The sequence below is a fragment of the Labrus mixtus genome, chromosome 19 (assembly GCF_963584025.1).
Source record: "Labrus mixtus chromosome 19, fLabMix1.1, whole genome shotgun sequence".
NCBI classification, from domain to species: Eukaryota; Metazoa; Chordata; class Actinopteri; order Labriformes; family Labridae; genus Labrus; species Labrus mixtus.
In genome coordinates, this window is record NC_083630.1 from 19,320,994 (window position 1) to 19,337,425 (window position 16,432).

Below are 16,432 nucleotides of genomic sequence, written 5' to 3' on the forward strand. Positions count from 1 at the left end.
AACAAGGCCCAAGTGTCACTATGTGTCACAAGCCAGTACCTCATGCATGAAGCACCGTGGTGACATTTCATATGGCTATTATTATATGCTGCCTTCTCTTTGTTGCTATATCAGGCAAGCGCTCACACTCGGGAATTAACTGAAAACTGTGTGTGTGTGTGCTGTTAGATGTAAATAAAAACACATCATTTGAAGCTAAGAGTGATAAAAGGTTCTGAAAAAAAAAACTGAATATCCTTTTTCACTCTGTGTTCAGTGTGAAGATGTGAAGCAGAAGAACTGCCGCGCTGACAGGCTGCTTGTCTTTTTTAACTTATACTGATGCGATGCAGCTGTCTAGAGCGCTCTGCAAGATTATGCGCCGAAGATTGTTGTCCGTTGTGTTTCCATGATAGCGAGGAATGAAAGGAAAACGCGTTGAAAAAAAAAGAGACACTGGTGTCCTTTGAGTCATCGAGAGATAAACAAAAAGGCAGGCGGCACTTTTTCACATCACATTAACATAGAGCCCCCGTGGGTGAGATGGCCCACCCTTAGTCAGCATCTTGTCCCCACATCTCAGGGATGTGTGGAGGTCAAAATGACCGTCCTCTATGTGAATTAACATTCCCCTGACGGCCCTACAACAATGCCAACAACTGCATTGTTCACAGCTTAGAAGGTTGTAGGTTATTATGAGGAGGTTGATATGACAGATAGGATCTTCGGCTTCACATTTTCACGGTGACACCAACAAGTAAACTGATCTTTCACTGAGAATTACCACTCCAAATTTGTGATAATTTTTGAAGCAGGTCCTTGATTTAAAACAAAGGACAATGGAATTGAATAGCATTTAATTTCCAGCCAGCAACTATTGATTTTGCAGCCTGAAATGACAGCTGTTGCTAGCAGATTTTATCAGCTAGCTAATGGAGCTAACATTAGCTCCATTAGCTGATTGAAAACACTGTCATTCAGCCGACTCTGATATTTAAGGCTTGTTTTAAAGTGAGAATCTTGTGAAAGGAGTGTAAAATATTTTATGGCTACTTGTAGGATACAGCACTGAGTAAAAGACTGGGCCTGTATGTCCAAGGTCAAACGTTAGCATCCTCACCAGTCCATGAAACGCTAAGACTTAATTAAAAGGATTACTTTTTGTAATGTCGTAATAAAGGTTCAAACATAAAATTGGATGGTTGTGTTTCAGGTATTACCAAAAGATTAAAGGCTAGTGGCTTAAGAGTGTGTGTGTTGTCCACTAATCAAAAGATTTAAAGGTCACATATTACACTCTTCTTCAACCGGTTGAAATAAGTCTCAGAGCTCCCAAAAATATGTCTGTGAATATTATTTCAAAAAATCCACTCTGATCCTGTATTTGATCATGCCTATAAACCCCTCTATTTCAGCCCTGCTCAGAACAGGCTGTTTCTGTGCCTACAGCTTTAAATGCAAATGAGCTGTGTCTGACCACGCCCCCTCTCTGGAAGGGCTTGAGAGGCTCCATGTCCTATTGTTTACGGTGAGAAGGCAGACTCAGAGGGCAGAACAAACACCTAAATGTGGGAGTGTCACCCTGGGGGAGGGGTTACTGCCCTTTGTGATGTCATTAAGGGAAAATCTCCAAATAGCCGGTTTAGCACGCTTTTTTTCAGAAAAGTGGAGCATTAAAAAGAGAGAATGGCCTTTTCTAATAAGTGTGGGGGGGGGGCTAGGAAGACATATTAGAGTTAGAAAAACATGGTATGGTTTGTTTTGCATAATATGTCACCTTTAATGTTCGATACCTGGCTCCTCCAATCCGAGCTTCAAATTGTCCTTGGGCAAGATGCTAAAACCCAAATTGCTCCCAAAGGCAAAGCAATTGGCGAGAGAGTGAGTGAGGGTGAGTTTTAAAAAGTATGAGTGAAATGGCTCGGAGTGTGAAGCACTTTTAGAGGCTGGAGTACTGGGTCGCACTATCATGATATCCATTCACCACTAAATGAATCATGAACATAACACTGCTAAGCTTACTTGCTCTTTTTTTCAATGGAAGGATATTTTACCCTTTTAAGTCTGGGACATTTATTTAATATCAAAGTTGTCTTGTTAAGCATCAACTGAAATCTCAGATCAAATATATTGCTAACGCCAGGGGTACTACCACTAGTGCCCATATGACATTTAACTTGTGCTGTTGACTTTGTAGTTTCCCAAATCCAAAAAATGACAGTATAACAGAGAAGCTAACGTTACTCATTAAGGGAAAATATTAATCTTTTTTAATGTACCTGTAACACTTCAAATCAATGTCGTTAACTAAGAACTGATCCTGTAGTTAGTGAGTTGTTTTCCAAGATTTTTGCAAGATTTCTTTGCAACAAAAGCGTGGATGAGCACACTGCTTAATCAGTACTTACACTTTTCATTTTAATTTTTGGTTTTAAAAAGACTCTCCAATCCTTACAATGATCTAAAGAAAAAATAAAATTCATTTTGTCATCCAATGTGCACTGCTTCTTGATTTGAAGAGTCCCACTGACTTCTTAGAAACAGTTTCTATTCACAGGTGAAGTTTCAACTTACGGCTCTCGATAGCGAAGATGGTGAGGTTATGGATCGAGTTGGCCTCACGATCCAAAGGCTTGGCTGTGCTGATGACCCCACTTAAAGCGTCTACATTAAAAAAGCGCTCCAAGTCGGTGTTTCTGTCAATGGAGTACCTGGATAAAAAAAAAATATACAACAAAACTCACAACTGATGTACCTCTTAAAATTGCTTTTGGATGGTGGTATTGATTTGACATTTCAGCGTTTTTTTTCTTTTTTTACTTGTGAGAAAAGATTAAGCTTTCTTCCATCAAACTGTGCAACACATATACTGAAGCTTCTCAGTTGATGCAGAGATAACTTCAATCAGTGAACAATACATCTGGTTAACATTTTGACCTTTTAAAGTACAAATAAAACAAAACAATAAATGCGCTAGAAACTTGGAACAATATAGCATGAATGAAACAAAGCCTATTAAATGTTTTTCAAATTTGAAGGCTGTCCTCTTGTCTCTTAGCACACAACACTGATCAAAACCTTTCAAAACACAGCAACTCATATTTCTAGAGAAAATTACAACTTAAATTAGCCTACATCCAAAGGGTATTATTGCAATGTAATTTGACTCTTGTGGCTGCATTAGTTCCACAATAATTTTAATTTCAACAGATGTTGTGAAATATATTGCAGTCGCTGATAACAGTCACAGAAGCAAAAAGAGGCAATTTACAGCTACAATGGACGAGTAATTTGATTTTCTGATTAAGATTACTGTCAACCCTCACAGACAAGGCATGAATACCATACAATATTCATTCAATTAATGCAAAATAGGCGGGGATCTCGAGAGTGACACCGAACAGATTGGCGATGAGAGTGCTTGTTTTGAGTCTTAAATGCCACGAGTGCACAAGTGTTGAGACTTGACCCTCCTGAAGGAATGCCCTTCTCTTGTTCGAGATGGCATTTTTAATTTTGCTCATGCTGCACTCCTCGGTTCTCTCACCATCTGTTGCATTGGTGACAATAACATGGGGGCTTTGGGTGGTCTAAGGATTCTTTCTTTAGAGATCATGTGGAGTAGTAGAATGGATTAGATGGACGACTTAATTGTCCCAAATGGGATATTCACATCCACAGATTCAGATGCTGATACTCTACAACCTATTTATGATCGGGCTCTTGGCATTGTGATTTTGTGAACTTTGTTGGGTTCTTTTTGGAATCTTTCGATTCCTCCCAATCACTCCAAAAATGGTTTTAAATACATACAGTATAACTTAAGAACTTAAGAAATGGTAGGCGAGTCATTTGTAACTACCTGATGGCATTGTTGGAGGTGTCCGGGTCATGGGCAGAGACTCTTCCGATTGAGGTGCCCATTTTGGCGTCTTCTGAAACCACCATCTTGCTAAGAGGAGATGAAAAGACCGGTGGCTCGTTCACATCTTGCACTGTCACCCTGACTGATGTTGTGTCGCTGAATGGTCCTGAACTTAAGAAGTTGGAGTCGATGTTCCTGTTTGTGGCTTCAATTCTCATCGAAAAGCTGCTCTTTGTTTCAAAGTCCAGAGGCTAGAGGAGACAGAAGAAGAATACACAACAAATGAGACATCTGCTTCTTGTTTTTTTGAAGTAAAACAAAAAGATTTCTAGGTTTTTATTGGAAATGTAAAGACTATATTCCTTTGGCAACATTCCCAGACAGTCAAGGTTAAATAAACAACTCATATTTGTCTGTAAATCTGAAGATAATCCACACAACGCTTGGATATTGATCCAAATTAAAAAGTAGATTTTAAGACCCATTACAATTTAACATGGAGTCTGATTTAGACAAAGTAATTTGCTGATGGATTATAGTGACTTTGTGCTGTGAAAGCAATAATATTGATTTAAAAAAAAAAGCATGCAGCATGGTGAAAAGCATTCTCAAATGAATACCTTTGAAACATTTTGTCATTTTGTCTGGAACTCCCCATTGCAACATGTAATATACTGCTGGAGACCATTGATTTGACACTTTCATTGTCAGAGACTCTGTCCAATGGTGTAATTGTCTGAGTTTGGTGCAAAACAAACAAAGGATCAAATTGGCCCATCTGACAAGAATCACTTGTGTCCAACAATGGCTCTGGCTCGCCTACAAAGGAGCTGCAGCAATGAACTGTCACATCCATGTGGCCAGAGGAGCCATTTTCTAGTCCACTGAAACCCTGAAATGTAAAGTGTTTGCCATGGGCTCTGTTGACACCAAGTGAGGCAAGATTGTGCAACACATTTCCTCTATAAATGAATAAGCTGCTTTGTAACCCATTTAAAGTTCAAAGTTTTATTCGTTTGTGTAGGCAGATATTGTGACATTATTTATAACGTCTCAGTAACCATGGTGAGCGGAGTGCATCAATTGAACTACGTGATCCACTGTGGTAGTTAAACCCGAATGGACTACAGTTTACTTGTAAACGTGTTGGAGAGAGAACTATTTTAGTCATTGATGATGATCACTAATCCAAAGGTGTAAAGACACTAAGAAGGAAAGGGGTGTAGACATGTAGACATGGGGGTTAGGAACGAAGAAGAGAATTTAAACAAGCATATCCTACATGGAGCACAAAGATCACAGAAATGCACTTTGCTCTTTGTTATAACTAAGAAATGCACATTTTCGTGCTGCATTCCAAAATCCAATGAAAAGACCAAAATCAGCCATGCTTGAGTCTCCCTCTTAATCCTCTCTGACTCCCCTGCCCTCTCTGTGCACTTCCTTGCACATTCATTCCTGATAAATACTGTACATATTAAATAACAAGCGACAAAGTGAAAAGGGCTGTATGTGCTGTGCTCCTGAAACCGCTGTGAACTGTGGTACTCAGCAAACATTACTATTTTTTTGGGACTATTTTAAGCTGCGGCTTAATTCACATTTGGTGCTATTGTAAATATTTGCAACAGATGGGGTATATAGGACTAGAGTAAACTACAGTGCCCAATGTTGATGATAATGAAGGACAACGACAGTGTTGCTCAGTGCAACAGTGTGGCTCAGTGTTGGAAAAGCATATCATCAGCTTCATGCTTTGTTATTTTAATTTGAAAATCTACATGAAATTATGATTAATTTAAACCTCTGGGTTGGCTGCAAGTTTTTTTTTTACAGTGTAGTTACACATTAGACAGAAATAAATAAAAACACTTCCAAAGTTTCTCTCTTATGTCGTATATACTCAGTTTTACTTGTTTTATTCTCTTGTTTGAGCACTGTTGGAGAGAGCTAGAGAACGAGTTGTAATTGTAATTGAGCTGTCATAAACTTGCATCCAGAAAAATCTGGAAAAATATTTAAAAAATATTGTCGTATATGTCTTCTTTGTGTAGGTGTACTTTCAGGGCAGTGACAGAGCCAGACTTCTTTTTTTATTTGTGTGGCGGTCCAAATTAACATTTATAGTACTAACAAAAGAAAATGTGTTTCAGTGAAATGCAAAGCAAGCTTCTAGCTGCCTGTTACAAGGCAAATTTCTCATCATAGTTTGGATTTTAAGGATGGCTACTGAGGTGGCCAATCAAATGTCTAGGCTGGCCACCCCTCGCCATGAAATCGCCCCTGTTTCAGGGAGAAAAGTATATATTCTACAATTCATTTAGCAGACGCTTTTGTCTAAAGTGAAGTACATCAGAGAGTAAGTACAACACAAGCAAGGATCTAGAGAGGAGGGAACAACATCAGTAAGTGCAAACAAACGGCTTTATGTATATACTGCAAACAGTTTACAGTATGCAGATAGTCAAAACACATCAATCCATATTTCAAGCAATGCTAAATGCCAACTACACCAAGATATTGCCTTCAATCTTGATGGGTTTCAGAAAGGAGCAGGTAATACTATGTTAAATATGTTGAATTAAGCCATCTGTTTATATATAAAGTACCTTCAGGAGGATAATGACTCCATCTTGTGTTTCCTCATCTGTCGTTATGTTGAAAATGGAAGGCCCGTCTCCGTCCATGATCCTGTAGTCCATCTCTGCATTGGAGCCTATGTCAGAATCTGCAGCCTTGATTCTGGCCACCACAGATTGCACCGGCAGTGACTCCAGCACCGTGTACTGATAGCTCTCTGGAAAAAGAAGGGAGAGCAAGCTGATGCTGGTAATGGATGTGCTTATTTCACCACCAACTCACCTTCAAGCAGCTCAGCCTTTTTCAAAACCCCTTCAGCTTTGATTCGGCCGTGTGGCTCAGCAATAAATTCATGTTGCATAACTGAGACAGGCGGCGGCATTTGGGACCCTTTCCATTTTGGAATGCAGCATAGGCAATGAAGAAAAGTAAAAAATATGCAGCTAGGAAAGAAAAGACTAATTTGAGATGCCAGATTCTTACCTGGAAGAGTATTCAACAAAACATAGAACTCCCTTAATTCAGCCTGGATGTGATGGTTTAACCCTTGGACCAAAAAGAGATAAAGTGTAGAGAAAAAAAGCCAGAGTAAGGCTTAGTCCCTCTCCGATACCTTTCATGGGATGAAATGTCCACTTGAATATTCTATTACTCCGAAAGTCTCGATTGTGTTCCCTGAGCTTTTGTCTGACCCCTTGGATTTAAAGTACTCTTATAGGAATAAAGAAGGGAATCATATTCATAATCATAATCTCTCCGATCACCATGGCGGAGCTCATTACCAGACCTTTCTGTGTTCCTCATAGTGTCTCCCTCAGCCACCGTCTAAATGCTAATCTGCCTGACATTGTTTGCCGCCATGTAATCTTTATAATGGCTTTTTAATTTGCCGTGGAATAGCAGCTCTTTAAAAGACCAAAAGAATTGCTTTCCTCCCTCCACTTTGCCCCTTGCACCTACCTCTTTTTCCTTCCCTTCACCACCTCCCTCCCAGTCTCTCCTCCCATGCTGCTAACCTTGGCTCCTTTCCCTTCCTTTCTTCCAAGGACTAGCTATAGCTCCCTACTCTATCAGCTCTGATGCTCCATAATGGTCTATCGATTCTGACCCATGACCCGGTGAACGCGACGGCAGGTGGAACCCCCAAACTCATCCAAAGTCTCTTTCTTCCCAGCTTGACAGCATTGGGTTAAAACGTCATTGATGACTTGTTGTGCAAACTTGAACCTTTCTTTTCCCCCAGGGGCCAGCAAATTGACTTTGGTCCCCAGCAGTCCAGTGACGAGTGCACTAGGCAGACAGTGGTCGGACTATCAGCGGTAAACCGATTGCCGGATTATCATGAGAAGCACTGCATGGCTTTGAATCCCAAAGCTCGGCCTGGACCCCATTAGCAGCCCGTGAAATAGGCTGACAACAAAAAAAGAGGGAGTCTGATTGATCCTGGTGTCCAAGGCTGAAGCAGCCCGCAGCTCTGTGAAGAGTAAAGCAAGGAGGTGTACACCTTGCAAGAAGGCTGTTTTTAATTTGGTTGTAAAAGTCCAAATGTTTACTGCAAATACAAACAATGTGAAGTTTAAAAGATAAAGAGAAAAGGACAGGGTGGCATTTAACATAACCTTAAGATTTTAAGATGAAGGGTATAAGGGTTTAATTTCTGTGTTTGGCTTTTAAGATTACAAGTACTTTCTGTTCAACTTTTTTCTTCAAAACTAACCAGACAAACACATAATGTATCAGATCAAATGATTCATTTTCAAGAGCAGAATAACAACCCTGCGTTTTCTGTACCACTGCATTCATTGCGAGCAGCACAATGTGTCCCTCATTTAGTTGTCAGAGTTTAGGAATTATAGATCTTTAAAGCCCCCACTCATCTGAAACAAAAGATCATGCATGGAGCTGATGGTTTCAATCTGATTGTGGAGAAGCGGTTAAAAACATGGCATTTACTGTACATGAGGGGCTTTACAAACCCTCAGGGGACAATCAGGAACGCAGTCTTACTGTGAGTGAACCGCGGTGGGTTGTCATTGACATCGGTAAGCGTGACAGTGACGGTGGTTGTGCCGGAGAGGCCACCCATCTGGCCGACCATGTCTTTGGCCTGTATGACGAGAACATACTGGTCCCTTGTCTCCCGGTCCATGTCTGGCAGAGCTGTTCTGATGATACCTAAAGAGAGAGGGAAAGCAGAGAAAAGGATGCTTTTGTATTGGTGGTTTCTAACATTTTAAACTTGTTACCTGTCGTTTCATCTGTGTTCTTGATGTTCTTGTCTGTTACTTTCTAATGCTTTGTTTTTTTTTTTCTATATGCGATGTTCAGCACTTTGGATCAACTGTGCTGTGTGTAAAGTGCTATATGAATAAAGTTGAGTTGAGTTGAGATGAGATGTAGTCAGATTTTTACTTTGCCACAGAGCTTAAATTTTCATCATTTCACTGCAAGTGATGACTTGGTGGGTTTTTCAAAACGAAGCAGGAAAAAAAAAACATTTAGAGGGCAATACAACATATTTATTCCTCATACCCTAAACATTTTAAAACTACAAAGCTGGTTGAGAAGAAGAAAACAAGAATACTGGAAGGATCCATTCTTGAAAAAATTAATCTTTTGAAAAACAATGAATTCAGACTGGAAAAATCAGTTCACATCAACCTTTCAAGAAAAAGGGTTAAAAAAAAAAAAAAGTTTATTGTGACAGTTGTTAGCCCTGAAATGAACTGTCACTCCAAATAGTTTAGAAGTGACATATGATGAGGTTTATGTTAAGACACTGCTGGAAAGTGAGCACATGCAAAGGGACATTTTTAGCCGCCAGGGGATGTATAATCTGTCAGCCCGCTTGTCGTGATTGATCTGCATCAGAAAAGGATCAGAGATGTGACACCACCGGCATTAAATGACTGACATTTGTCTGCAGGTGTCTGTTTTTGTCTGCACCTGAGCCACTGTATTAAAAAGCTAGTGCCAAGCCAAGATCAGGCGCACACACAAAATACTAAAAAGCTTGTGGAGAAATCTTCCATTAATGACATTTTTCCAATCTCGACATTATCTCCTGACTACAAAGATGATAAATCCAGAAAAAATTAACGCCACGCATTTGAATGCAACGAAAAGTGTCCTAATCCTTCAAAAGCAATCACTGTTGCTTTTCAAAGTTAATGAGTTACCACACAATGTGTTTCATTCATTAAATGGCACTTATTAAAGATTCCTACAGAAAATGGAAGATTACTCATTAAGAATCCCCACATAGCCATAACATGCAGTTCCTGAATAAATTAATCTTTTTTAGTTGTGTTATCACATTCACAGCCTGATGAAGCAGATCAAAGGGAGGCTGCTGCGTATAGTCAGCACCTGAAGAATTCCTCATAATCCTTTAAATTACTCTGAAATTTGATATGTAATTGAGGCCCACTCTTACGAGAAAGAAAATAGGCCCACTGCAGAATTCTCAATCAGCTGTGCTCTTGATAAGGAGTTTTTTTTTTTTTTTAAGAATTTCAGAAATGTTTGTAAAATATATTTGGCTGGTATGAGTGAGCCAAGGTAGATTTATGCCTGTTATTTCTTCAACCAAAGCTGCACTGTTATCCATATTTTTTATATTAAAATGGGTCAAATGCTGATTTGTGTTAGAGTCATCTTTCTCTGGAAAGTTTTTTTTAAAATTAATTTTGAATGCTAATAGGAATACAATGCCATGATTGATCGCTCTGAAGTCATTACACTTCTTAAACTGCTTTAAACGGACCCAAGAAAAGGACTCTGTATTTCTGTGGCTACATGTTGTTTTATCATTAAGGGAGCATTTTGGCTTCAACTTTGTTCAACAGGAGTAGACTGAGGCGCGTTGTCCATATACTGCATAGTCTATGGGTGCACCACACACACAGTCTCTCTCACAGACACCTGCAGGTGCCCTCCTGGCAAACATAAAAATAAAAAAAAATCACCTAAGTGGTTTTGGCGGAATCATGGATTAATTTAAGGCATGGCCAAGAAGAGGCCTTAAATATGTCACTTGTTGGGTGACTGGTCCCATGTTGATGAATGAGCAACGACACTAAAGTCCTCTGTTGGATAGGAATGCAAGTGCACACACACATACACACACACACATACACACACACACACACACACACACACACACACACTCACTCACTCACACAAACACACACTAGGACTAGCAATTAAGCTCAATCCAGGAACAAAGCAGGAAGGACAAACAAATCAAGAAAAGTGGGTCAAAAGAGAAAAATGAAGATGCTGTTTGACCGCTGCTGCAGCTGTACTTGAAAATAAACAATTCCATTAAGTGTTTAATTTTCTAGCCCTGCCATCCTTTGTTAATGTCATTACAGTCCCCGCAGCTGAAAACTGTTATTGGCTGCTCTAACTAAAGGGCTCGGTTAGCTAAATTATAGTGAGCTGTCCGCTTCTGTTCTCCAAAGATGCTGCCAGTGGGCTTACAGTGGGATGACTGTGGTCAATAAAGCAATAATCTTTGCCTGTTGCTCTACAAAACATGTCATTTCAGTGCTGCATCAAATAATGAACAGCGAGATGTCACACAGCGCTGGGGGAGGAAAACACGTCTGCCTTTCTCTCCTCCGCTTAAGCTTCAACGACAAAGTCAAAACATGTCATCTGTTTTTTTTTTTGTTTTTTTTAGCTTAATGCTTTTATGAAGAGAATTTAGGCATCCATCTCTGCAATGTGGATATTCACCCATCTGCTTCCCTTACATCCATCCTCCCTCCACCCATTCATCACTTCTCTGTTGCTTCTTCAGCAGTGTAACCTCGTAGCCAATTAAAGAGCACCACCACTGCTCGGGAGCTTGCTGCGGTGACACCTGTGAACCCTGTTTACTGAGTTGCATCTGAAAGGTTACTTCAAAACCTTCAATCCAGCGAGGCTCCCTTAGTACAAGCGAGACGCAAACAGAAACAAACTTTTCTGTTTTCTACTACAACTTCACCACAGGGACAAAGCAAGCATGTCTAGACTTGAAAGAGGTGTCTTTAAACATTCAGGAAGTGAGGCTGAGCTGGATAATGGTTGGATTATAATAACAGCAGCAGATGACAGCAGATGACTCCTAAAAGGTGAGATAAAGCAGGAAAAAAGATGCAAGGTTTGTGCAGCCAGCAGTGAAACAAATGAATGCTCACACTGAACCATAGATAGGCTTCAAACACAATTGATGTACTTATTTAATATCAGCCTGGCGTGTTGGAGCCTGAGAGATATTGGCTGTGGTTAATGATGCAATGAATCCTGATTCCAGCTCTCTTTAAAAAAAAAAAACCTGACATGTTTCTCCTCCCGCCTGGCCAGAAGCACACATACTTCTTGCAGAGCTACGCTGCTAATCCACACGGCGATGTTGCAAGTCTGTTGTTTGTCTGCTGGGTGCCAGCCTCCCCCCCCCCCCCGCTCTCTCTATCTCTGTTACCCCGTGCGGCGCTGGTGTCATTCCTGGGGAGAGGCGATGATTAAAATCCTTCTGTCGCTATCACGGCACGGCCTCGCATTGCGCCGTGACTCCTTGCCTCCGGTGCAAGCCAGACGCATTGTAGCCATGCATTTATCTAGCTGTCTCCACACCACTGGCGGCAGACGGGTGGGCCACGCTCCCTGCTAAAACCCAGATACTTGACATTTGTCTTGGGAAGAGGAAATAAAAAGTGCAGACTTTGCGAGGCAGCCTCTGGCTCTGCGTGCAGCTATGAGAGGTACTGATGAAGGTGATGAACACTTAAACATGAAGGGTTCACGATGTGATTTGCCAGACCCTCGGGCGCTCCACTTACAAGGAAAAAAGATCCCATAACACACAAAAAAAAACAGGCCATACAAACAGGGAATAAAACCTCCAACCTAGGAAGTGTATTACTAAGTGACATTCACGCATCATGCTCTGATCACAGGTCACTATGCTTACCCAGGGGCTGTGAAGGCGCCACATGATACGACAGAACAAAAGACCCAAGTGTTGTAAGAACACGTCATTATGTCAAACATAATGTTACACAACATGGTTTCCATTCATTTGTAGTGTTTCCCTCAAAGCAAGTGTGCTCATCTGTGCACACTCCAGGTGTGTGCGTTTGTGATTAGAATTGAAAAATTGCCTCTCCCATTCTGGCAGCCGGATTTATATCTCGCCTTCAGCTGTAATGTTCTCGATTTAGTGCCGTCACCACAACTACAATCTGGCACAGAGCTACAACGACAAAAGAGGGTCGAGAAAAGCGTACTCAGATTTAAAAAAAAAGAAAAGAAGAAGGGCTGTGCTAATATCTTAATTACATACTGATCACAGGAAACCTGTCACCTCCTGACCTCAGAGCGGCTCCGGATTACATAATGATTGGATGTGGCCTTTCTCTTTATTTGAGTCGCATTCTGTTTAATTAGATTCTCAGGCTGAGAAGAGACAGACCTCTGCTCTCCCCTCCTCCTCTCATCCGGGTACCTGTCATATTCAGATGTCATAGTTGTGTCGCTTTGAGAGGCAAGCCGTGTCACATCTTAAATACCCCCTCCAGAATGTAATTAATCCTCTCATTCAGGCACCTGGCATGTTCTACTAACTAAATTCTTCTCTTGTTATTCCAGCCATTGAGGTTTGCGAGCTTGCATGCATGCTTAGCAGTGCTAATGTGTGTGGATAATTGTCTCTAAAGGACTTGCAATATCGCCAAGGTGTATGGAGCTGGAGGCAGCTGTTCAAACCTCCTTGAGCCTGCCATCAATTAGAGCGCAGTCCTCGACAGCGCTACCAATTCAGCTTCACCTTCAAACTAAACTACAAGCTATCAATCAATATAAATTACAAAATACTGTCTTAACGGAGCAGCTTTAGGTGCAGCAACTTATGTATTTTGCCGACATTATGCGTTGCTTGTAAGTTAGTGGAGCTATTCAGGATTAAGTACTTCTCCCAAGGGCACCTTGTAGATTCAATTTGGGATTAAGAACCAGAGGAAAGAGACTTGTTAAGCGAAAAAGAGCAAGGATGCTACCCACCTAACACTGGGTCGCACACATCCTCCTCCCCCCCCCCTGACCATTAGCCCTCTGCCACTTAATCGCTGGTGCAGTATTGCAGTGTGGAGCTTAGAGTGTATTTCAGCCCCGGTACTTTGTCAAAGTCACCCTCTGCAATGGCCCAGGCGTGTGCTGCAAATGGGACTAATTAGTAACTTGCAAAGACAGAAGCGCAACGCTCATCCCACAACACTCAATCCTGGGCTGCTGTCTTAAGGCCAGTGTCTCACCCCCTGAGTGTAGTCTTTAAGATACATGGTATTGATTATATGTTAAAAACTAACAGGTCACATAATATGGTCCCATACCCAAGAGATTAGAAAAAGTAGACCCCCTGTTTACCTCAGAAAAACTATTTCAAGAAAAATAATGTCTTTTATAATGAATAAATAATGAGATAATAACATTTTGATCAGGTGGTCACTGGAACCGGACGATTTTCAGCCTATTTGTCAGTGACCTGTGACCTGCACTTCCTCTCAGATATATTGGATTATGTGGTGATCTCAGATTCATACACATGAACAGCCAATTGGTGCCACGCGCGCAGCAACCCACACAGGCTAACATGGCATTGGTGTGGACGTGAGGCGCACATCAGCATAGGCGCAAAAGCATTGACAAACTGGAGCATAGATAAAAAACCTTTTCCTGCCCTTGCTCCTCTTGCTTCAAAGTATCTCTACTTCGCATCCGCTCTGTCTCAACTGTTTGTGTTCTCTCTCTCTCTCTCTCTCTCTTACTCCACAGGGCCGGGGGAGCACAGTACATTAGAATATTTATTAATCAATAATCCTGTTGTATTCTTTGGCAGTGGGACAATAATTGATCAAATCTCAGTGTGTGAATGTGATTGACAAGTTTTACCTGATGCGAGAGGTATCACTTGAGGGAATATTATATAGCAATGCCTATTAATAATTAACAGATAAAAAAAAGATGTACAAATCTTTGTAACAGCAACTACCGTTCAAGAGAAAGACAGACGAAGACATGTAGGAGACTGCAAGCAATAGCCTAGTGAAAGAGTCAACCCTGCTAGATATTTGATGGGTAATTCATAAGTCCTAGAGGAGTCAGGGAGAATGCAGGCGAAGCGAGTAAACGTTTAACTTAACATGAAAAATGTTTGTTTTATGCCTTCAATTACAGTGCTTTAAAGAAAGAAATGATAACACAAAACCTGTCCCGACAGTGGTCAATTAAATAGTTTTCCTTCAGTAGTTTTAAGGTCTGATACACTTCCTGGGCTGAAAAATAAAGCCAAAGAGGTAGTGTACAAAGACTGATAGTCCATCCCCATAAAGAACCATTTTAAAATGCCCAACTATCCAGCAGAATGAAACATGTTTAAAGACAGATACAAAAAAAAAAAGTGTTTTTGGTCTCTAAATTTCCCCTTTCATGACAACAGTCGGGGAATGAATCACTTGAGTGCCAAAAGCGTTTGTTTCCTTCGCATCACTGAACTTCACATCTCAGCCGTGTGTTGGTGCCTTTTGGAGTATTTGTCATGCAAATTTAGGACATATGGCTTTCTGTATAGTTAATTGTAGAAACAGATTATCCAAGAAGTCTGCGCTCCAGCTCTTTTTTGGGTGAGTTAAATTCGAGGATGATTACGGTTGCAATAATGAGCAGGTATATTTGTGTTCACAACACCTGGCTGACTTGTTCAGTGTTCCTCCCGCTGGTTTTATAAACCCCAAAACTACAATTCATTTGCTAAAAGCTGCCCCTGTTGCAACACGTGTCAATCACTCCACCAAATCTTAAAGAGAATCTTAATTTGGTAATAAATCCACTGATAAATTGGCTCATTGTCGTTTCTGGTCTCAAACTATCAGAATGATTTCTCCAATCCGGAGAGTCTTTTTGATTGCCATTAGAAAGAATACAGCTTGAATATATATAGGAATAGGCTTTACTTTGAAACTAAACACTTGGTCAACTATTTTTAGGATTTTGTGTCTTTATTGGAGAGACAGGATAGTGGATAGAGTGGGGAATGACATGTGGGAATGGAGCCACAGTTCGGATTCAACTCAGTTTTTTTTGGGTGCGTAAACCAACTTTACGAGGCCAACAGCGCCCCCACCAGTTTAATTTTTCACTCAAACTTTACCCGGACTTTCTCCTGCCAGCTCCCTGGTAAATGTTCCGCATGCTGATGTGAGAAGGAAGAAGGTAATATTCAGGAAGATTCCGCAAGCAAGCGGGAGGGGTGGACGACAATTATCCTGTGGGCGGCGCTCGGTGATAAAGAGTGTATGCTAGCGTAACTGCTTCATGATGTGTGATCTTCTCTGCTCTTTAGTTGATATTGTGAGCATGTGGAGGAACAGGTACAACAGGTAGGAAGGCAAACATTTTCATTATAGCATCCTATAGTGGACTCTGTTGCTTCCGCCTCGTTCTTCAGACGTCACGTACCGCCTCCTGGGCCACCCCGCCCCACCACTCCTGTTCGATTTAGGAAGATTTCAACTCAAAATGTCGAAGGTTAACTGCAATGCAGACATTGAACAATGTTTACGATGTGACTGACACGTTTTAACAAAAGACTTCAACAAAGCTTACCACATTCATCTGTGATGGAAAATCTGAGAAAAGTAAAATGGTGTCAAGATGCTAACAAATGTCTGCATGCACATCTCACTCTTAAGATCTGAGGATTCAATGATACGCTTTAAAGACACTGACAGCTCTACACCAAACAGAAAGAAGGAAGGCTGACATTTGAACAGTGTCTCTGCATCAAATCTCATCCATCGTGATGACTGCTACTGCAGTGTAAAGTATGGCATAGAGCAGGAATTAACTGTGGTTAGCATCACAATCTACTGTAAGTGAACACAGGCCACTTACAGTAAGTACTCAAACACTGTAAAGCTTTTGAAATATCAACAATTGGATTTAAAAAGTCTACTCAGCTTA

General features: G+C 40.9%; 1 protein-coding gene across 1 annotated transcript in view; it reads right to left on the minus strand.

Moving 5' to 3' along the window:
• LOC132994329 (cadherin-7-like) overlaps positions 1-16,432 on the minus strand; it is a 102,034-nt gene that overhangs the window by 25,315 nt on the left and 60,287 nt on the right. The window contains exons 5-8 of the mRNA XM_061064609.1: positions 8,432-8,599; positions 6,454-6,641; positions 3,842-4,095; positions 2,554-2,690 (exon numbers count right to left, since the gene is read on the minus strand). Of these exons, the coding sequence (XP_060920592.1) occupies positions 2,554-2,690; positions 3,842-4,095; positions 6,454-6,641; positions 8,432-8,599 (747 nt within the window). The remainder of the gene's footprint in view (positions 1-2,553; positions 2,691-3,841; positions 4,096-6,453; positions 6,642-8,431; positions 8,600-16,432) is intronic.